This window comes from Lithobates pipiens, unplaced genomic scaffold (genome assembly GCF_037356315.1).
Source record: "Lithobates pipiens isolate NorthernLeopardFrog02 unplaced genomic scaffold, aLitPip1_a1.2 Scaffold_10, whole genome shotgun sequence".
NCBI lineage: Eukaryota > Metazoa > Chordata > Amphibia > Anura > Ranidae > Lithobates > Lithobates pipiens.
This window is the reverse complement of record NW_027507686.1, coordinates 220,328,287-220,351,030: the sequence shown is the minus strand read 5'-3', so window position 1 is coordinate 220,351,030 and position 22,744 is coordinate 220,328,287. Positions and strand designations below refer to the sequence as shown.

General features: G+C 43.4%; 1 protein-coding gene across 4 annotated transcripts in view; it reads right to left on the bottom strand.

The window, feature by feature from the left end:
• Window positions 1-22,744, bottom strand: part of AMBRA1 (autophagy and beclin 1 regulator 1) — a 190,239-nt gene that overhangs the window by 12,417 nt on the left and 155,078 nt on the right. For 3 of the 4 annotated variants that reach the window (XM_077461672.1, XM_077461645.1, XM_077461663.1), the window contains 2 exons: window positions 18,374-18,513; window positions 83-172 (listed from right to left, as the gene is read on the bottom strand). In XM_077461672.1, coding sequence (XP_077317798.1) covers window positions 83-172; window positions 18,374-18,513 — 230 coding nt within the window. The remainder of the gene's footprint in view (window positions 1-82; window positions 173-18,373; window positions 18,514-22,744) is intronic. The other variant, XM_077461654.1, reaches the window with a different exon arrangement.

Sequence of the window (22,744 nt, the reverse complement as noted above, 5' to 3'; positions counted from 1 at the left end):
ATAAAAGTATTATAACCCCATGTAGGCTAATAAAGTCTTTCAAAAAGGGGGCCCCACTCCAGTGATCATTCATGTGTCTCACCCAGGTCTCTCGCTGCTCCGAGTAGTGCTATGCTGTAGAATAGCCTCATTCATTTGCTCCCAAAACTGGTCACATACATTGTCAAATGCCCTACATAATAAGAGAAAAATCAAAGTAAGACAAGTTCAGAAATAAATCCTATGAATTAATTTCTGTTACAATTTAGGCATTCAAAGCGGTAGTAACGTCTGCTTTTTGATTTATATCTACAGGCAAGCCTATAATGAGGCTTAGTAAAGTTCTCCTAATTGTGCACCGTTTAGGAGAGATTTACTTTAGTAGCAGCTGATGTCACCGATACATGCGCACTGCACTGTGAATGGACGGTGGCGTACATTCAGAGCTCTGTGCGGCGGCCGTGACTCCCATGTGCATGCGTGGGAGTGACCTCACTGTAGCTCAGCCATACGGCTGTTGCCCGCAAACATGGAAGGAAGACTGGGTGAAGATGGAATGGTAAGGAATATAGACGATGGTAAGGTGAGCGCTAGGTGCTTTAAATCCCTCTAAAAACTCAAATAAGTGATGGAAAAAAAAAAAGTATAAATATATATGCGAATAAGAAATATGCTGTCCTTTAAATATCAAGTGGGTAGACAGGCTATCCTGCCTAACTAAAAAAAATTGTGATAAACGGGCAGCTGCCCCTTTAAATGCCAAATGGCACTAAACAAAGCAATTGCCCAAAACTGTGCAGAACAAACTATTCCTCAAAAAAAAAAAAAAAAAAAAAAAAAAAAGTGAAATTACAGATAATACATACAATCCAGATCTGCAAAGAAATCATACATGTGTTCTATAAGTGCATAATTTGTGAGTCCAATCACCAAACATGTTGGAAAGTCCTTCCTCCAAAACACCAAATCTGTGCTCCACCACATGTGGACAAAGTCTTGCACTCACCAGCTTTAATAGATCAGCAGTAGGGATGAGCTCCGGCGTGTTTGCATCACTCCATGTGCAGAGTCCGCCAGGAAGTCGGCGCAGCCCTAATGATAGGCAGTGAGACATTGCCCGATCTCTGCAGCCGCACATCGGGGAAATGTCTCACTTCCTGTGATCAGCGCAGCGCCAACTTCCTGGCGCGGCTGTGCGTGTGGAGCGTGCGAACACGCCGGAGCTCATCCCTAATCAGCAGGTACTCAGTAAACATTTTGATGTAAAGGCAATCCCCCCAGCAGTTGTATCTCTCCTCTCCTGATGCTTTTCCCAATTAAAAATGCCAGGTTATAAACTCTGTACTGAGAAAACTGTATATACTGGCATTATCTATTGGGAAAAGCATGCAAGTGCATACATATATGTTTTTAAACTTGCATTTTAAATAAACAACATCACATTATATCCCCCCCTTGTTGGGATTTCTTTAAACTCTGGTATATCGGGAACTATCAGGAGAGGAGACAACTGCGGGGAGGATTGCCTTTACATCAAAATGTTTACCGAGCGTCTGCTGATCTATTAAAGTGTTACTAAACCCACAACAGTAAAAACAGTTGCATATGCAGTACAGCATGCTTGTTATATGTATTGTGAAACTTAAGGGGTTAAACCTCTGCATTGTGTAAAAATACTGTTTGACCCTGTCTTCTCTGACCCCCCCCCTTCTTTTACTGTCCCCAATACATCTGCTGATAGTACAGAGCCTTTGGAGTCACTCTGCACATGCTCAGTTTGGTGTACTGCTAGAGAGTTTCTTTCTTCTTGGGTTGGTGCATCATGCATGTGATTGGCACAGGGCCAATCAGCACTGTCCAGACAAAAGGTCAGGGGTCATGCAACCTCATAAGACAGTCAGAGGAGAAAGAAAACTTCTCCTGTAAGCTTTAACCAAACACTGATAGAAGTAATAAGACTGCTATATACTGCTGATGAGAAAAGGTATTTAGCGGTTTATATTTACTAAAATAAGTGCATTTCCATGTTCTGTTTACTGTGCTAGACCAGATGTACTGGAAGCAGGGTCCCAGGTTTAGTAACACTTTAAATGCGGTGAGTAAGACTGTCAGCACGTGGTGGAGCGCGGTTTTGGAGGAAGCACTTTGCAACATCATATTACTAATTTGATGATCGTACTCACAAATTATGCACTTCTAGAACATTCTAGAAATTATGCACTTCTGTTTGCAGGTCTGGATTCTATGTATATCCGCAATTTCATATTTTTGTGGAAGAGTTTGTTATGCACAGTTTCCGTGTTTTATCCGCCAAGGGTAAGGAAGAGCCTAAACCCTTATAAGTTTGTGTTGTTACTTGTGTCCTGCTTGTGTCCCTTCACTTCCTGCCTTGGAGACCTAAAAAGGAAAATTTGAGGAAATCTCTCCGAAGGAAACAGGATTCCCATCTTAGAGACCTGCCATAAGAACAGGTATTCCAGTTGAAGGATTTCCCTCACTTCTTGTTGGACTTCAACACTTTCTGTCTTGGTGTCAATTAGCAGAAGAAACACCAAGGTGAATCTCCCTAGCACTGGGGGTGGGGAGGGACACACCTTTCTATATTCTACTCAAGACTTTACATACACTTTAAAACTGAACTCTGGGATAAGCAAATATTGTCTAAATACAAAAGGCATGTGTATTCTTGCTTGAATCTTGGTGTGTTTTATGTATCCGTTTCAGATCTGTGCAGTAAGCCAGTGTAAGTTTTCTTCTTGTAATAAAGGCTGCTCACTGCTGCTCTCCCTCTTTGTGCAGGGTGACTGGTCTGGTCTCCGCCCCCTCCTGTAGTTTTCTGCAGGCAACCTGTAGCAGGTGGAGCCTGCTTGGCCCCACCCACAGCTCTGCTCTCTACACATATATGTACAGAAAGGTGATGTCATTGCTACTTTTACAAGATAACTGGGTTTGTAAAGGCCATCGGTGCATACAAGGTGGTTTCATATCAGCGGCTGTTGAGGAATATATTTAAATGAACATTTCTGTGCCTGGAGTTCAGCTTTAAAGGTTAAAAGTGGTAAACATGAAATTCCAGCCCCTTAATTTTTTTTGTACTGTAACAGTTCAAGAAAATTGATACAACCAACCACACATAGCCAGATTCTGCCTAAAGGCCCGTACACACGATCAGACTTTTTGACAACAAACATGCAAATTAGCTGTTTTGGAGCAACATCTGACCGTGTGTACGCTCCATCGGACAACATTTTTCGGTTTTCATCTGACTTTTGTTGGCTGTGCGAACGGACAAACTTTCTGACAACAAAAGTCCAATGGAGCAAAGTCCAACCGTGTGTACAGAAAACCATCGGACTTTTGTACAAAGTACAAACACACATGCTCAGAACCAATGCAAAAGATCAGACAATACAGAAGTTGACCAAAGGTGACGGTAAAGAGCGGAAAAACCACATGATTTGGTGAAAGTTGGCTGAAAAAGTTCTGCCGTGTGTATGCAATACAAGTTCTCGGCCGGCACCCTTTGTACAAAAATCCACAGGAAAGTTTGTACAAAGTCCGATCGTGTATGAGGCTTTAGAATAACTGGTGGGAACACAGCTTGCAATTTCTTGCGCAATTCAGTACTGCGTGCAGCAATTTTCTGACTCGCTGGCTAACACGTTTGAAGCTGGAGGCGCATATTATCTATCCAAAATACTAACTCTTAATGGCCCAATGTCCTACTGAACATCACATTGAGCGGCTGAATTAGGGACACATTCTGGCCCTTCTAAATCCACAGGTAAAACAAAAAACCATTTTAACCGCCTCTACATACCATTACGTAAAATACTAAAAGCAAGCCGATAATCCACATTCACGTGAATATTAAAATGACAAACCAAACACCCGTGTTCCCTGTGTGTGTGCATCAGACATACTGAACTGCATTGTACCGGCCACACAGCCCCAACAATAGGTTTTCACATGATGCTGTGACCTCCGTGGTGCTGCAGAAACCAGCCACAAGCTCTGAAAATAGCTGAACGTTCCCTACAATAATGAATTGTTTTGATCAGCACTGCCTCCTTCTCAAACGTTATCCTTTTGAACAAAGCATATTTCCAGCGGTTGCCAGGCAACGCCTCCGATGCCAATGACTGTTGTGACTATAAAGAAGGATTCTGGCAAGCCTTTGTCTTCATCATCTGATCAGGATACAACTAGACAGCCAGGCCTAGCGAATTTTATTAAGGGAACGTCAGGGCGATCTTCTCAGAGCTAAATCCATTGAAAGGTCAACAAAGATTCGAATCATCTATGGGCAGGCTGAATGTACTAAAGTTGATCGATCAACATGGGTACATTCAGCATGTCGGATGATTTTACATGCGATTATTGCTAGCAGCTATTATAGCCGGTAGCAGTAAGCGATGTGTTCTCCCGGCGGGGGCGGTTTACACCCCCACCCCCCCATGGTTGCAAGAAAGAAAATCACTCCGTCTATGTCAGTCTTTAGGCTGGCCATATATTACGGCCCCTTTCACACTGAGGCGCTTCTAAACTGCCAGTAAAACAAACACTGAGCGCTTTTGAAGAGCTTTCCATTAATTTCAATGCCAGCGCACTGCCCCAGTGTGAAAGCATTCATTGATTTTAATCGAAATAGTTTTTCGTGAGCTTTCCAGGCGGTTTATTTTTTTAGCGTGAAAGCGACTCAGTGTGAAAGGGGTCTTAGCAATCTCCTTTTTTTAAGCCATGGGTTGAAGAAAAAAAAATTTGCTTGATTGACCCATTAACACATTCAGTGTTAATGGAGGAATCCTTGCGCTATTGTATCCTGACAGTGGGAGGTTTCTAGAATCCGGGAATACAATCACTAATGGCAGCTATAGCCACCGGCAGTGATGGATTGGAAAAAAAAAAAAAACCCAGACAGGTTGGAAGTACCAAAGTTCATTTATTGATTGATGGACGAGATTCGAAATAGGATGTCTATGGCCGGCTTAAGACTGCCGAGTCCTGGATTGCCTCAACAACAACCTGCCCATAGATGGATCAAATTCCAATCCATCCATTACCAAAAGTATTGGGACACCTGTCTCTCCACGCATATGAACATTAATGGAATGTTAATGGACGAGCGTGTTTGGGGTGCAGAAACTTGACTGGCATGCACAGAGTCCTGACCCTCAACCCGATGGAACACCTTTGGGATGAATTAGAGCAGAGACTGCGAGCCAGGCCTTCTCGTCCACAATTGGTGCCTGACCTCACCAATGTGCTTCTGGAAGAATGGCCAAACATTCCAATAGACACCCCTAAACCATGTGGACAGCCTTCCCAGAAGAGGGAAGCCGTTATAGCTGCAAAGGCTGGGCCAACTCAATATTGAACCCTACGCACTATGACTGGGATGTCCATTTTATGTGCGTGTAAAGGCAAGTGTCCCAATACTTTTGGTAATTATATATAAAAATACACACACACACACACACACACACACTTTACGTTTATAGACCACCCACGCAATATTGAGTAGGTTCCCTTTGGCTGACAAAACATTGAGGCATGGACACCACTAGACCTCTGAAGGTATGCTGTAGTATCTGGCACTAAGCTGTCAGTAGCAGATCCTTGAAGTTCTGTAAAGTTGTGAGGTGCGGCCTCCATTGATCAGATCATCGATCATTTTTCCAGCACATCCCATAGATGCTCAATTGAAATGAGAGCGGTAGAATTTGGAGGCCAAATTAAACTCCTTACACGATTCTTAATACATTTTTGCAGAATGTGCAGAGCGCATTGTCCTTGCCACTGAGAGGCCAATGCCATCAGGGAATACAGTTTCCATAAAGGGCAACAATGTTTAGGTAGGTGGTACGTGTCAAAGTAACATCCACATGAATGGCAGGACCCAAGGTTTCCCAGTAGAACATTGCCCAAAGCATCACACTGCTACCACTGGCTTGCCTTCTTCCCATAGTGCATCTTGGTGCCATCTCCTGCCCAGGTACCTGACACACACACACACACACACACACACACACACACACACCATCCACACGATGCAAAATAAAACAATCATCCGACCAGACCACCTTCTTCCATTGCTCCATGGTCCAGTTTTGATGCTCACTTGCCCACTGTAGGCGCTTTGGGCTGTGAACAATGGTCAGCATGGGCACCCTGACCAGTCTACAGCTATATAGCCCCATACACAACAATCTGCAATGCCCATATATTCTGCTTTCAACATGTTAACCTCATGGACATGTTTACTTGCTGCCTGATATAACCCACCCACTTTCAGATGGCATTGTAAGGAGATAATCAATGTTATTCACTTACCTGTCAGTGGTCATAAAGTTATGGCTGATCAGTGTGAGTGTGTGTATATTTTAATTACCTTTTATGTGTGGCCTGTAACTTTTACCAATTTCAAACAGAATGAAATCCATCAATTTAATGGTTTCCCATAACCGTTACAATCAAGGCATGCCATGAATGATAACTGTCACAGTTGCTTGTGCCCTCACCTGAACTGTCAAACCATCAGATGGCTGGTGTCATCGCTCATCATATTGTGCGGCACCATCGCAACTGCAGATCAAGGAGCTAAGCTGCCGGCCTCTACGGCTTAAATGTACTGAAGAGTTTAGTTCTGGTTTAAGAGCCATATATGACACCACTGATAATTCTATATATTTAAAGATCTGCAAAATGCTTTTATGTCTGCACAACACTTCCCCCTTCTTTTGACCCGTAACCACAAGATGTTCTAGAAAAACTATAACCGAGACGTGAAGAAATATTTTCAAATAAAAAAAAAAAAATAAAAATGATCTCAACTATCACATAAGATAAAGTTAGTAAGATGTGCTTTCTTTTTTATCTACATGCAGGACCAATAGCTAGATTAGGATTAGGAACCCCTCATGGGCCACAATTTGTATTTAAAGCTGAACTCCAGGCAAAAAAACTGGTATATAAATAGGTTACTCAATAGCTACAAAGAATATAAATCCTTGTTTGTGTTCATCAAAAGCCTTTGCAAAGTCCGTTATTACTTTATAAATGTGGTGGTGACACCATCACTGTGCTGCACAGAGCCTGTAGAGCTGTGGTTGGGGACCCAGTAGGCCCGCCCTCTTCAGGCTCTCTTTGTAGAAAACTATAGGAGGGGGCGGATACAAGACCAGTCACCTTGCACAAAGCGAGAGCAGGAGCGACCGGTCTTCATTACAGGAAGCTTCTGCATAGAGGCAAAGTGCAGGAGTTGTTTTATGATGGATTACTGCACAGGTCTGAAAGAAATACACAAAGGACACCAAGATTCAATTAAAAATATACAAGCTTCTTATAATCAGACAATACTTGTTTAGCCTGGAGTTCAGCTTTAAAAGGGTGCCAATACAATACATATCAAATCTGCTGGCGCTTATAATGCATTGCTGAAACATTGAGGCCTTCGTTGATGGGCTTCTTTTCACTTCAAGCAGATATTGCACTGCCATACAAGTCTACAGGAATGCATAAATACATCTTGATGCAGGTTAAGTGGAGCTCAACTGCACCTTGCAAAGAATTCTAAATAAAACCTTAGAAGGATCTCAAATTGATGCCATCGACACAAGTCCAAAATCTGCCGGCACGGGCCCTAAACCTGCATAACTGAGCTCCAACCTTTTAGTAGGAAAAGGTTATCTGGCATAAGACAAGTAGGTGCATTCTAGGACTGCACCGATACTAGTATCGGTGCCAATACAGAGTATTTGCACAAGTATCGGTACTCATGCAAATGCACCGATACTTTTAGGCTTGGTTCTTTGACCTGTCAGTGGGTCTCCCCTGTTGATAGCTAAAGTGTTAAAGTCGGTAATCGAAGCAGTGGAAAAAAAAAAAAAAAAAAAAAAAAAAAAAAAAAAAACAGCTGGCAACGCAGAAGCACTAAAATAAAAAAGAAACATTGTTTCTTTTTGTATCTTTCTGTTTCTTCATCTGCAGATCAAAAGGGATGGACAAATGTTCCTCTGTTTAACCCCTTATTAACCCTTAATTTACTCTAATCGGCCTTAATCAACTCTCCTCCATTTTATTAATTTTCCTTTTTTTTTGTTCACGTCTATTTTAGAAATGATAAACAATTAAAACTTTTTTTTGTTTGCTCTGTTAGTGAATATTTTTGCACATATATATTAACATATATTTACAAACTTCACATTGAAAAAGTGCAAAATTAAAAAGACAAAAATTTTTTTTTCTCATTTGTAAAAAACTTTTCAATGCTTTGTACCATTGCAGACGGCTGAAGTGAAGCCAAAACAGTTGTGGTAGGTATTGGTGCATCTCCAGTGCATTCATATTGTTTTACCTCATTAAGCCATTGGCACCGGTTTTTCCCAGCCCTTTAAAGGCTTTTAGATGCCGAGAGGCAGGACTGGGTTTTTGATCATTTCGTCGCAGTGACTGGCTGTCACGTGGTCAGAAAGCTCATGATCACAAGTAGCGATCGGGAGATGTTACCCGCTGATAGCTGTGCCAGGAGCACGCAGGGTGTGCGTTCTCGGTACAGCTGTATTTACATTCTGATACGCAAATACGCAGCCGCCCAGCGCTAAGTGCCTGTTCACACTACCGCGACTTGTCAGGCGACTTAGCCGCCTGACAAGTCGCGCTCCGTTCTGTACTATGGAACCGTTCTAACAGGAGCGACTCAAGTCGCTCCGACTTAGAAAAAGGTTCCAGTACTATTTTTGGGGCGACTTCAGGCGACTTGCATTGACTTCTATACAGAAGTCGTTTTGCAAGTCAGCGCTGAAGTCATGTGCAGGTCGCCTCTGAGTCGTGCTGCAAGTCGCGTCGCCCCTGTGTGAACGGGCACTAAGGCCCGCCGGCCGAGACACTATGTTTGCGTACTGTCGACACCAAGAGGTTACAGACTGCAAACATTCAATTGTTTTCCACCAGATAGAACTCATCTGCGAGATGAGGATCAGCAGGAAGCAGAGCCTGCTTATGTAATGAGCACATTTTTAAAATAAATAGCTTTACAGAATTATACATAAAAACAAGTCTATCTCTACAAACAGCTACATGTTCTCTTTAAAGGATAAGGAAACCAAACAACAAAAAAGGAATGTATTACAACTTTTAGTCCACAGATGGGGTGGTGGCTGCATTAGTCTTTTTTTTTCAAGCTAACAACATTTTCACCAAATACAGAAAATACCTATTGATTTCGACAGCCACGCAGTGTCATTGTCGCTTTCTGTGAGCTGCATAGAATAATATACTATATTACCAAAAAGCATTGTGGCACCTGCCTTTACACGCACATGAAATTTAAGGGTATCCCAGTCTTAGTCCATAGGGTTCACAATTGAGTTGGCCCACCCATTTAGATATAACAACTTCAACTCTTCTGGGAAGGCTGTTCACAAGGTTTAGAAGTGTGTCTATGGGGATGTTTAACCATTCTTCCAGAAGCGCATTTGTGAGGTTAGGCACTGATGTTGGCGAGAAGGCCAGTCTGCACTCCAATTCATCTCAAAGGTGTTCTAGTGGGTTGAATTCAGGACTCTGTGCAGGCCAGTCAAGTTCCTTCACCCCAAACTCGCTCATCCATGTCTTTATGGATCATGCTTTGTGCACTGGTGCGCAGTCATGTTGGAACAGGAAGGGGCCAACACCAAACTCTTCTAATGAGGTTGGGAACATGAAAATCGCCAAAAAAAATGTCTTGGTATGCTGACGCCTTAAGATTTCCCTTCACTGGAAAGCCCAACCCCTGAAAAATAACCCCACGCCATAACTCCCCCCCTCCACCAAACGATTTGGACCAGTGCACAAAACAAGGTCAATAAAGCCATGCATGAGTGATTTTGGGGTGGAGGAACTCAATTGGCCTGCACTGAGTCCTGACCTCAACCCAATAGAACACCTTTGGGATGAATTAGAGCGCGGACTGTGAGCCAGACCTTCTTGTCCACATCAGTGCCTGACCTTACAAATCCTATTTTGGAAGAATGGTCTACATGCACCTAAACCTTGTGGACAGCCTTCCCATAAGAGTTAAAGCCGTTATAGCTGCAAAGGGTGGGCCAACTTAACATTGAACCCAATGGACTAAGACTTGGATGCCATTAAAGTTCATGTGCGTGTAAAGGCATGTGTTCCAATACTTTTGGTAATATAGTGAATCTTCCTTCCTAGCTATCCTCTTAATTATCGATTGCCCTGTCCCACCATATAATAGAGACGATACAGATAGGGACATGCTTGTAGTCCATATCAGGAGATGCCTAGAGTGACAACCATAGCTCCCTTCAATCCATACAGATCCATAGATACAGTGGAGAAGTAACAGCCACCCAGGCACACGAAGTCTGCCATATGCAGGATTACCAGATGAAAATAAAGCAAAGAAGCTTGAAAAAAATAAACTGAATACAGCCACCACACCAAGAACTAGTAAGCTGTAATATATGACATTTTTGGCTTTACACTGAGGAGATGACAATTTAATTCAAGGACAAACACACACAAACCCAAAAGACCATTGTCTAAACTTGCCAGGTCATCTTGATTTTTTTTCTCCGCCCTCCAAATGCGTTTCGTTCAGGCTGTTTGCTGTTGTACCAACTACACACAAACACCATTGTACTTATTTTATAGACAATACACAGTTGTACTTTTGGTTTGCTGATGTGGAAACCTGCCACGTTCTGCAGGAACATACGCCCATGGCAGATATGAATGGAGGGAGCAGACAGCTGCTGAAGGCTGTGAAAGTCGGCAGAAGAGTGTAGACATGAAGATCGCAGATCTAACAGCAGCCTCAGAAGCCTATGGGTACTCTATTGGTACCTACGTGAAAATTAAAAAAAAAAAAAAAAAAACACTTTTGAATGCAACGTTTCGGTTTCAAATAAAACACCTATAGACCGGAAAGCAGTTATCAAATAATGAACACAGTAGAGCAGGGTGCCCTCATCAACCTGCCTACTTAATGTCACCATACATCCTCATTGCTTCTCTTCCTTCTGCTAGATGACAGGCTTCACTGGAAGCGGCATGGGGGAACACAACAATGTATGTGAAAGGCTCTTGTTAATCAGGGATATTGATCCTTTAAATCAATAAACCGCAGGAAGTGATAAACTAATGGTGCTAAAAAAGATGAAACCCGATTTCGAACGAATTACGCCAAACTTCATAACATTAAACTGACACGCACAGCTCATTAGCAGCCATGTGCATATGGCGCGTCTCCCGGGGTGGCAGTTTGATGCCCCCGGGGAAGCAGCTGATGTACTGGCCAGGCACAAAAACTAGCGACTGTACAAGAGCTTAACAGAGGGTGAACATGAAAGACAGAAGCAGATTTCCCTTATAATCCACTACGGAGGAGCAAGAGAAACGCAGGCGGAAAAGCAGGCAATTTCAGAGCTATGAGCATTTTCTTCAGCTCATGACAGTTTTATAACTGCCGTCTATTGAATGTCAGAGGAAAACATTTAGGAGTGAAAACCTGTTAATACAAAATTCATCTCTTCAAGTGCCATCATCATCTCATATTCACAGTGAGTCAATATAAGTTAACCTTAGCATAAGAAGTATAAAACATTCATAAGAAAACCTTCATAAACTTTCAAGACTGAATACTCTTCTTCCAAAAGTCCAGCTGTGATTGGTTTGCTGTTAGATATCTTATATTGGCAGGGGCGGACTGACCATTCGGGCACTGCCCGAGGGCCCCATGCCACTAAGGGGCCCCATCAAGGTTGCCAGCTCAATAAAACCAGGGACAGTATGTAAAAATCTGTTTATTTAACCACTTGCTTACTGGGCACTTAAACCCCCCTCAGTCCCAGACCAATTTTCAGCTTTCAGCGCTGATGCACTTTGAATGACAATTGCGTGGGCATACAACACTGTACCCAAATGAAATTTTAATCATTTTTTTCCCACAAATAGAGCTTTCTTTTGGTGGTATTTAGTTACAGCTCGGAGTTTTATTTTTTGCTAAACAAACAAAAAAAGATGCAAAAAAAAAAAAAAAAATCATGTTTTAATAGTTTGTTATAAAATTTTGCAAACGGGTCATTTTTCTCCTTCATTGAAGTGCGCTGATTAGGCGGCACTGATGGGCTGCACTGGTGGGCACTGATGGGCTGCACTGGTGGGCACTGATGGGCTGCACTGGTGGGCACTGATGGGCTGCACTGGTGGGCACTGATGGGCTGCACTGGTGGGCACTGATGGGCTGCACTGGTGGGCACTGATGGGCTGCACTGGTGGGCACTGATGGGCATAGTTAAGGCGGCACTGATGGGCAAAGATGGGCACAGATAAGGTGGCACGGATGGGCACTGATAGGTACCACTGATAGATGGGACTGATGGGCGGCACTGCTGGGCGGCACTGGGGTGCAGCACCTTTGAGGCAGATTGTGGGCACTGTGGGTGGCACTGTGGGCACTGCTGGGTGGCACTGACGGGGGGCACTTACTTTTTATTAGGGTGGCACTGCAGGGGGCAGGTGGGCACTGGCAGGGGGCAGGTGGGCGCTTGCATTGCTGGCCGTGATCGGGACTGATGTCCCGATCATGGCCGCCGGTGATCGGCTTTTTTTTTTTCTCCTCGCGCTGTCAGCGCGAGGAGGAATACTAGCCGATTACCGGCTCCGTTATGTCACCTGATCAGCTGTCATTGGCTGACAGCTGATCACGTGATAAGGGGTCGGGATCGACCCCTTGCACGGATCGGTGATCAGGCGAGTCTCATGGACTCGCCGATCACAGAGTGCGCCGCGCGCGCCCCTCAGGGCGCGCGCAGGCCGCTCGTACACGGGACGACGTCAATAGACGTAGTCCCGGAAAAGGAGATCCGCGCTGTAGCCGTCAATTGACTATAGCGCGGATCTCAAGTGGTTAAAAATCCCAATATTATAGCTGCCCCGTCTCTCCAGTACCTTTTCAGTGTGCGTATGTGTATTCTGTGTGTGTGTATATGGTGTCTACTGTGTGGCCCCATAATCTATTGCCTGGGAGCCCCATAATCTCCTACTGCCCGGGGGCCCCATAATCTTCTCCTATTGCCCAGGGGCCCCATGAGTTGTCAGTCCGCCCCTATATATTGGCCAATAATGCAAGTCATTCAAGTATCATTTTCTCATGATATTGTGCAGGTGTTGAGACCGTGTCCCTAGATAATCTCTTTTTTAGAAGTATCTGTCATATTCATAATACTCAGATTTCCTAGTTGGCCCCCCCAGTTCCTTATTGTGCAATAGTTACAAAAATGCACTCATTCCACTGCTAAATGGTGCAATTGAGGCCAAAACAATATCTGTCCTGGCCTGCTATCCCTCTATTGATGCCATGAAGCTATCCTGCAAATTTCTTAAATCCGGTGCACTATCCTGGTGCGGATAGCGGCTCAGCTTTCTGTGCAGTCATGTGACACCCAGCAGTCAAATGTAAACAAAGCTGCAGCAATTTTGCAAGGGAATCGTAGCACTTCTAGAATCAAGCATCCACACTGTGAACCAGTGCCGTCACATGATTTTTTTTTTTTTTTTGTGAGGATGTGCTGGGGAGTCTAGCACATGGTGACAGCGGAACGCCTCAAGAGGGGACTATCTCAGTCATTTCTGGTAACGTAGTGATGTCACTTCCGCAGCCAATTTCTGGGCTGTTAAATGCACGTTGACTCTAGAGAGCGGAGCGAGCACATTGCAGCTGTATGTATAGATGGCAAGATATTGGACACTTACAAATGTAAGTGGAAAATTAGCTTTTCATATTGAATTTTTTTTTATATATAAATACTGCCCTATGATAGTATTTTTATCCCTTTGGTGCTGATTTGTTATGTCCTGGGAGAGAGAAGTCATGGCTGGTGTGTGAAGGATCATTATAGCGGGGGACCATCTGGAACCAGATCATTACGAAATATATTGCAAGGCTGGGTTCACACTGCTGCGGGGGGAGATCCGGATGCGATTCGCACCGCAAATCACATCCGATCTCCGTAGCGATGCGAGTACAGCCATACAGATAGTATGGCTGAATTCGCATCGCTCCCGCAGCAAACTCGCACGGGACCCTTTTTTTGGTCCGCAACAGAATCGGATCGCATGGGGGTTCACACCATGCGATCCGATTCCTGTGCGAGTCGGCAGATCGCACTGCGATATGCGGACGGATCTGGGGGTGTCATTAACATATCATTGACACTCCCAGCCGTCCGCATAGGGCAGTGTGAACTGCCGGCGGGAGGTGTGCGATGCGGGAAAACGCCGCGGATTCACGGCGTTCCCGCATCGCAGCGGTGTGAACCCGGCCTAAAAGCACTATATCACCTTCTTTCATTAACCGCTAGCCGACCAGCTGCCAGTTATACTGTGGAAGGTTGGCATGGTTGTTAAAGTTTCCATAGCTATACGTCGCTATAGCAGGTGCCCCGTGATTGCTTCTGACAGAACACACAAATCCCGGTTCTGTCAGAGGAGTAGAGACGAACTGTGTGCTCCTACTAAGTAGGGACAACGATATGTCTCCTACCCCAGTTAGAACACACACACACACACACACACACACACACACACACACACACACACACACACACACACACACACCCCTTGATCGCCCCCTAGTGTTAACCCCTTCCCTGCCAGTGACATTGGGGGGGGGGACATTTACACAGTAATCACTGGCTATTTTTAGCTCTGATTGCTGTATAAATGTTAATGGTCCCAAAAAAAGTGTCAAGTGTCCAATTTGTCTGCCACAACATCACAGTCCTGATAAAAATCGCAGATCGCTGCCATTTCTAGTGATAATATATAAATTATTTTTATACATCTCTCTCCCCCTCCCCTCTTTTTTTTTTAACCAAAAATATGAAGAATACAGATCGGCCCAATCTGAGGAAGAAATTCGTTTTTTTTTTTTTTTTACTTTTTTGGGATATTTATTACAGCAAAAAGTACAAAATATTGCGAGTTTTTTCCCCAAAATTGTCGCTCTTTTGTTTATATCGAAAAAAAAAAAATCACAGGTGAGGTGATCAAATACGACCAAAAGAAAGCTATATTTGTGGGGAAAGAGGACATTTTGTTTGGGTACAAAATTGCACGTCCACGCAATTGTCAAAGAGACGCAGTGCCATATCAGAAAAAATGGCCTATTCAGGAAGGGGGCAAATACTTTCAGGGCTGAAGTGGTTAAAGCGGACCTTCAGTCATTTTTACATCGTTCCATCTATTAAATCTTCTGCCCTTATTGTTTTAACTTTGGATAGTAAAACTTTTTTTTCAGCCAGTAAATACCTTATACAGCCTGCTTCCTGTTTCTTGTCTGGTAAAAAGCCTAGGTTTATGACATCCTGACAAACTCCCACAAGAGGGAGAGCTGTGCATGAAGGGAAGGGGATGAGTCATAAGAGGGCCAATGAGAGCTGCGGAGCTGGAGGGGTGCCTCTGTGCGTGTCTTTAAATCCAGGAAGTGAACAGGCAGCAGCTTCAGTTGCCCACAGTTAAAATGGATGTGGCCAGACTCAGTGGGAGGAGATTTCTGCAGCATATTTGGCAAGTACAGAATCACAGCATATATAAAATTATGTGAGCAGACTGCAGTTCCTCTTTAAGGGGGTCATGTTTGAGGCAAGTGTGCATTTGTGGAGTAAAATGTGGAAGAAAGATCAAAAAACAACACTTATTTGCACAGTGTGGGACATTTACAGATTTTGACTTTGTGTTTTGGATATCTAATGGCCACTTAACTGATTTGTAATAAGAGACCTTTTTTGTTATATGGTTATGTAAGTGGCAATCACCTTCTTTTTAATGTTTTTTTATGGCATGGTGACCTAGAAACCAGGGGATGGAGGGTGGGGGGTTGGGACACCAGTGCTATCAAAAACTGGCATTCCAGAAAGTGTGCCATTCCTATAAAATCTGGTGCAGTTATAACTTCAATAAGGAGGGAGACAAAATTGTGTGATGACAGGGTCTCTTTAGGAGGTGAACGTGAATAATTGGTATTTTGTAATTTAAAGTTAGTATTCACCACATAACCAATATTGTAAGGTTTTTAGCAGGATTTCTTGTGAAATAATTTTTTTTCTTTCCCCCTTTTAATATTTTTCCTCCTTGTGGATATTCTCAGGACTTTTAGTCCCAGTCGGGAGGGAACGCATCGCAGTGGCTCCAGGAAGACCTTGCAAGGAACTAGAGCCACCCTATAGGCAAAAAAAACAAAAACACAAAAAAAACCTTCGACATATTTTCGCTGAAAGACTTTGCTTCAAAGACATCTGCAAAGGGGACAGCTATATTGCCACCGCGAAAGACGGCTTGTAGTTTTAAAAGTACTGCAGGGTCGTCGATACTTCCTACAGCTCTGAAAGTGACAGCCCATGTGAAGTACAGGAAGAGCCGTGGACCGTGTCTGCAGGAGCCTGGCACTGCACCCATGATATACCACCTCATTACCTAAAAGCCAACGAATAATAGCTATACAACTGGCTAATTAAAGTGGAACTAACCCCTCCTATACGTTACAGCAACGGAAGCTGCCATCTTAGCCTCTGCTTGATTTGCAGTTGCCATGGTGCTGCACATATTGCTCTGTTATGACACCAGCCATCTAAGGGGCTTGACAGTTCAGTAAAGGGCAAAAGTTATTGACAACATTCCCGACACGCAACTGCCTTTTGGAAAATATGTGTTTAGTTCCCCTTTAAGAGATTTAAAAATAGTCCTCTGAGTGATGGTTTAACAAATTGTAAGAATTGTAGCACATTTCATTGCAGTCTCTTAGATCCCTTACACACTGGGGTGCTTTGCGAGCGATATAACGCTAAAAATAGCGCCTGCAAAGCGCCCTAAAAGAGCCGCTGTCTCTCCAATGTGAAACCACCGAGAGCTTTCACACTGGAGCGGTGCGCTGGCATGACTGTAAAAAAAAAAAAAAGTCCTGCTAGCAGCATCTTTGGAGCGGTGAAGGAGCAATGTATACACCGCTCCTGCCCATAGAAATCAATAGGGCAGAGCGACTATCGCCAGCAGAGCGCTGCTGCAGCGGTGGTTTTAACCCTCTCGGCTAGCGGCCGAATAGCACCACGAAATTGACAATAAAGCGCTGCTAAAAATAGCGGTGCTTTACCGTCGACACACCCACCGCCCCAGTGTGAAAGGGGCCTAACTTCTTGTTGTTTAACCGAAATTCACATATTAGGCTCCTTCCTCCTGTACACCGAGTGTCTGTCATAGTCGCATGTCTTGAATTAAAACGTTTTGGGAAATCGTTAACACGATAGAGGTTTAGTTCCGCTTTAACTGTTGCCCTTGTAAACATGGCAGTTGGAGATGATTTGTATACTGCACAAAGAACGTCCCCAGAGATATAATTTATTTCCTGTTAATGTGCTTATCTGATTTTTCAGGAACTCATCATATGACTATGACAGACACTCCACATACAGGAAGAAAGGAAGCAACTTAAAGAGGAGGTCCAGCCCCCCCCCCCCCCACAAAAAAATTTAAAGTCAACATGCTGCAAATACTGCAACTGCTGACTTTTAATATATGGACACTTAACCGTCCAGGGAGCCCCCGATGACAGAACTGCAGCCGATCTTCGGATCAGCTATTGGGTGCAGCCGCCGCCATTCCTGGTAAGGGAAGCCGGAAGTGAAGTCTTTCGGCTTCACAGCCGGTTCCCTACCGCATATGCGCGCCGTGTTTTTTAACTGGTCTGGCGGTGGAGGAAGGAGCAGGGGGCCAAACTTTCGGGAGACGGGCCGCGGCTCAGTCTTCTGCAAGTGGGGAACAGCACCTGTCAAAGACCCCTTCCCCCTGAAAGGTGCCAAAAGTGATAGTGGGGGGGTGGGGGGACGGGCAGCGGATAAGCGGATGTTCCACTTTTGAGTAAAACTCCGCTTTAATATGTGAATTTCCATTAAAAAGCAGGAAGAGTCTGCAATGAAATGTTCTACACTTCTTATATTCAGAGAACTATTTTTTAATCATGTAAAGTGGAACTAAACCTATAGTTTAAAAATAAAAAAAATGTTAACATTCCCGGGAACGCTAACCGTTTCATTGGTTGGGCTCTCAACAAATCGGTCAAACCATGAAATGGCTGGAGTCATAACTGATCACATGTACAGTAACCATGGCAGTTGCAAATAAAACAGATGCTCGGAAGGCAGCTTCCTTGGCTGAAAGAAATAGGAGGGTTTAGTTCCGCTTTAACAAGTCCAGCAATAAATGTGCAGTTTGTATGAGCTTCTCTTACAAATTGGAAAATAGAATTTGAGCAAGACTTTCACGGACCGTGATTTTGGGAAAAAGGTCAATCTCGTACAGCTGGGTTTAGTCAGAAAATACATCTTATACTTACTCTGGTCGGCAGATCACCAGGTCTCCCTTATTGGTACCATACGCTAATCCCAGTCCAGGCTCCGGCAACCACCGAGCAGAGTTGATGCTGACGTGACGCCTTTGGTCGGCAGGCATTGGGTACAACACGTTAAAGACACGCTGAAATCAACCAGAAAAGAATAAAATAAAAATCAGCAAAGGTTCTACATCACCATTAAAATTTAACCTACATCAGGTTTTACATTCTCCAGGCCTAGGGAAAAGGAAAGTGCATGAACAGCTGACAGCTATCATATTCCAGACGTCATGTTTACAGTGAGTGAGCAAAATGACAGCTGACACACAATATGCTATAGGCAACCAATATTTACCTTGTATACTCTCTTGAATCCCTTCTATAAATGTCCTTTTGACTTTTTTCCATTTTTAAATGTATTGGTTGCCAGGCATGATATGCACATACAGGATACCCCAAGGCTGAACTCTGGGATAAGCAAATATTGACTAAATACAAAAAGGCATCTTGCATTCTTACTTGAATCTTTGTGTCCTTTGCATACTTCTCAATATCTATGCCGTAATCCAGCATTGATATCTATGCCGTAATCCAGCATTGATATCTATGCCGTAATCCAGCATTGATATCTATGCCGTAATCCAGCATTGATATCTATGCCGTAATCCAGCATTGATATCTATGCCGTAATCCAGCATTGATATCTATGCCGTAATCCAGCATTGATATCTATGCCGTAATCCAGCATTGATATCTATGCCGTAATCCAGCATTGATATCTATGCCGTAATCCAGCATTGATATCTATGCCGTAATCCAGCATTGATATCTATGCCGTAATCCAGCATTGATATCTATGCCGTAATCCAGCATTGATATCTATGCCGTAATCCAGCATTGATATCTATGCCGTAATCCAGCATTGATATCTATGCCGTAATCCAGCATTGATATCTATGCCGTAATCCAGCATTGATATCTATGCCGTAATCCAGCATTGATATCTATGCCGTAATCCAGCATTGATATCTATGCCGTAATCCAGCATTGATATCTATGCCGTAATCCAGCATTGATATCTATGCCGTAATCCAGCATTGATATCTATGCCGTAAATCCAGCATTGATATCTATGCCGTAAATCCAGCATTGATATCTATGCCGTAATCCAGCATTGATATCTATGCCGTAATCCAGCATTGATATCTATGCCGTAATCCAGCATTGATATCTATGCCGTAATCCAGCATTGATATCTATGCCGTAATCCAGCATTGATATCTATGCCGTAATCCAGCATCGATATCTATGCCGTAATCCAGCATTGATATCTATGCCGTAATCCAGCATCGATATCTATGCCGTAATCCAGCATCGATATCTATGCCGTAATCCAGCATCGATATCTATGCCGTAATCCAGCATCGATATCTATGCCGTAATCCAGCATCGATATCTATGCCGTAATCCAGCATCGATATCTATGCCGTAATCCAGCATTAATATCTATGCAGTAATCCAGCATACTTCTGCACTTCAAACCTGTGCAGGACCTTTCTGTACAGAAAAAAAAAAAAAAAAAAAAAAAAAAAACACAAAAAAAAAAAAAAAACACCAGCCACTCCTTTTCCAGGGTGACTGGTTTGGTCTGCACCCCCCTCCTGTAATTTCTACATGCAGCCTGTAGTGGGTGGATCTGGATAGGCCTCTCTCACAGCCCTGTTCGCTGCAAAGGCCATGTACAGCAACCTTTACAAGATTAACAAAAACACATTTGCTGCACACAAAGTGGATTTATAACCTCACCGTTCTCATGATCATTGAAACTCCTCATGCTTGGAGTGCCAAACTGAGGGAGATTAACAGTTATTTTGTGTTTCTTCAATTTGCGAATAATTGCACCAATTATTGTCACCCTCTCACCAAGCTGCTTGGCGATGGTCTTGTAGCCCATTCCACCCTTCCGTAGGTTTACAATCCTGTCCATGACATCCTTGGACAGCTCTTTGGTCTTGGCCACGGTGGAGAGATTTGAATCCGATTGATTGCTGTGGACAGGTGTCTTTTATACAGGTAACAAGCTGAGATTAGGGTCACTCGCTTTAAGGCCGGGTTCACACCGCTGCGATGCAGGAACGCCGCGAATCCGCTGCGTTTTCCCGCATCACATTACTCCCGCTGGCAGTTCACACTGCCCTATGCGGACGGCTGGGAGTGTCAATGATATGTTAATGACACCCCCAGATCCGTCCGCATATCGCAGTGCGATCTACCGACTCGCACAGGAATCGGATCGCATGGTGTGAACCCCCATGCGATCCGATTCTGTTGCGGACCAAAAAAAGGGTCCCGTGCGAGTTTGCTGCGGGAGAGATGCGAATTCAGCCATACTATCTGTATGGCTGAACTCGCATCGCTACGGAGATCGGATGTGATTTGCGGTGCGAATCACATCCGGATCTCCCCCCGCAGCGGTGTGAACCCAGCCTTAGAGAGCTCCTAATCTCAGCTCGTTACCTGTATAGAAGACACCTGGAAGCAAGAAATCTTGCCGATGAGTGAAACAAGTATTTCATCCACTCTTAAAGTGCAAATCAATTTATAACTTTTTTGAAATGTGTTTTTCTGGATATTTTTGCTGTTATTCTGTGTCTCACTGTTAAAATAAACCTACCATTAAAATTATAGACTGATCTTTTGCCAGCGGGCAAACATACAAAATCAGCAGGACATCAAATACCCCCCCCCCCCCCCCTCACTGTACTTACCTGAGCCTGTAAAGGAAATTTGTAAGTTCTGTATATAATTGTATTATATTTTGTACATATTGCACACTGCCATCACGGCACTAATAATGTTCTCATTACAAGTTTGCATTCCTTTGAGTCCTGATTAGAATTAGTCTACCTATGTTACACCCCTTGTTAGCATAAACATACAATTGTAATAATGTGATGGCTAAGTAATCATGTGTATAAAAATCCAGGAGGGCAAGCAGGGAACCCCAGGAGAGGAGAATCGGGGTTGTTCTGCTCAAAACCATTGCACGGAGCAGGTGAATATAACATGTTTATTTTGTTTGTTTTTTTTAAAGGGAAAGTTTACAATCACTTTAGCTTATTTTGCGGTGACAATTGCTTTAAATATACAAAACAGATTGTCAGCTTGAAATCATCTTGACAAATACTACATCGTACAGCAATCTCAGAGGAAAGGTGTTTAAAAAACAAAACACAAAAAAAAAAAAAAAAAAAAAAAAAAAAAACCTGAAGGCCCCTCCCCCTTCATTTTTACATACAATGCTAAATTTCAGACACAAAATCATGAAAGGAGTAAGAATTATAAACGCATGGTCAATTTTTAGACAGCATGTGTAAATAAAATCAACGTGTGGAATACATTTTTTGTTCATCTAGGAGAGAAGTGTTGAGATTTCCTATAACTGCAGCTGCCATGACCATTTTTTGCTGTAGTGTAGAATAGGGAGTGGACAGGCTGATAATCTCTATCTGGTGGGATGAGGACACATGTGGAATACTAGGTCCAATGTGATGTCTCACTAGTCTGGCCTTATCTGCTCTACCATGGGGGGTTTTACACTCAATGTGCCACTGACAGATAAGCCATTAAGGCTTCATGAAGAAGAATCGATAGCGGCAGAGGGATACTTAAGTCTGGAGCAAGTGGGTGGAAGCAGATGTATTAAATGTCCTAATGTCAATAAATGGCTTAACCCCAAGGTGCCAAGGTCCCCCTCCTATAGGTTATTCTATGCATGTACAATGCCACTAGCACAGTTCCAGGGGAAAAAAAAAAAACACTAATAAGCCTTCCATCAGATTGGCGGCTGATTTCTCCAAGCTCCTGCACTGTTAAAAAGGAAATTACATCTTCCATAGTCCCGTTATTATATTAAAGTGTTCTGAGCTAAAAGAAAACCTGTAATACATCTCTGCAATATATGTACATTGTGCCAGGTTAATTTCCTTAACCACTTGCTTACTGGGCACCTTCTACCCCCTTTCTGCCCAGGCCAATTTTCAGCTTTAAAGAGCTGTCACACGTTGAATGACAATTGCAACACTTTACCCATATGAATTTTTTATAATTTGTTTTCACACAAATTGGAGATTTTTTCTGCTAAGATTTAATCACCACTAGGTTTTTGCTTTTTGCTAAACAAACCAAAAAAAGACTGAAAATTTTGGGAAAACAAAAAACACATTTTTCATATTTTGTTATAACATTTTGCAAACAGGTAATTTTTCTGTTGCACTGAGAGGTGGCACTGATGGGCACTAATAGGCAGCACTGGTGGGCGCTAATAGATGGCACTGATTAGCAGCACACATGGGTGCCAAGGGGACCGCTGTC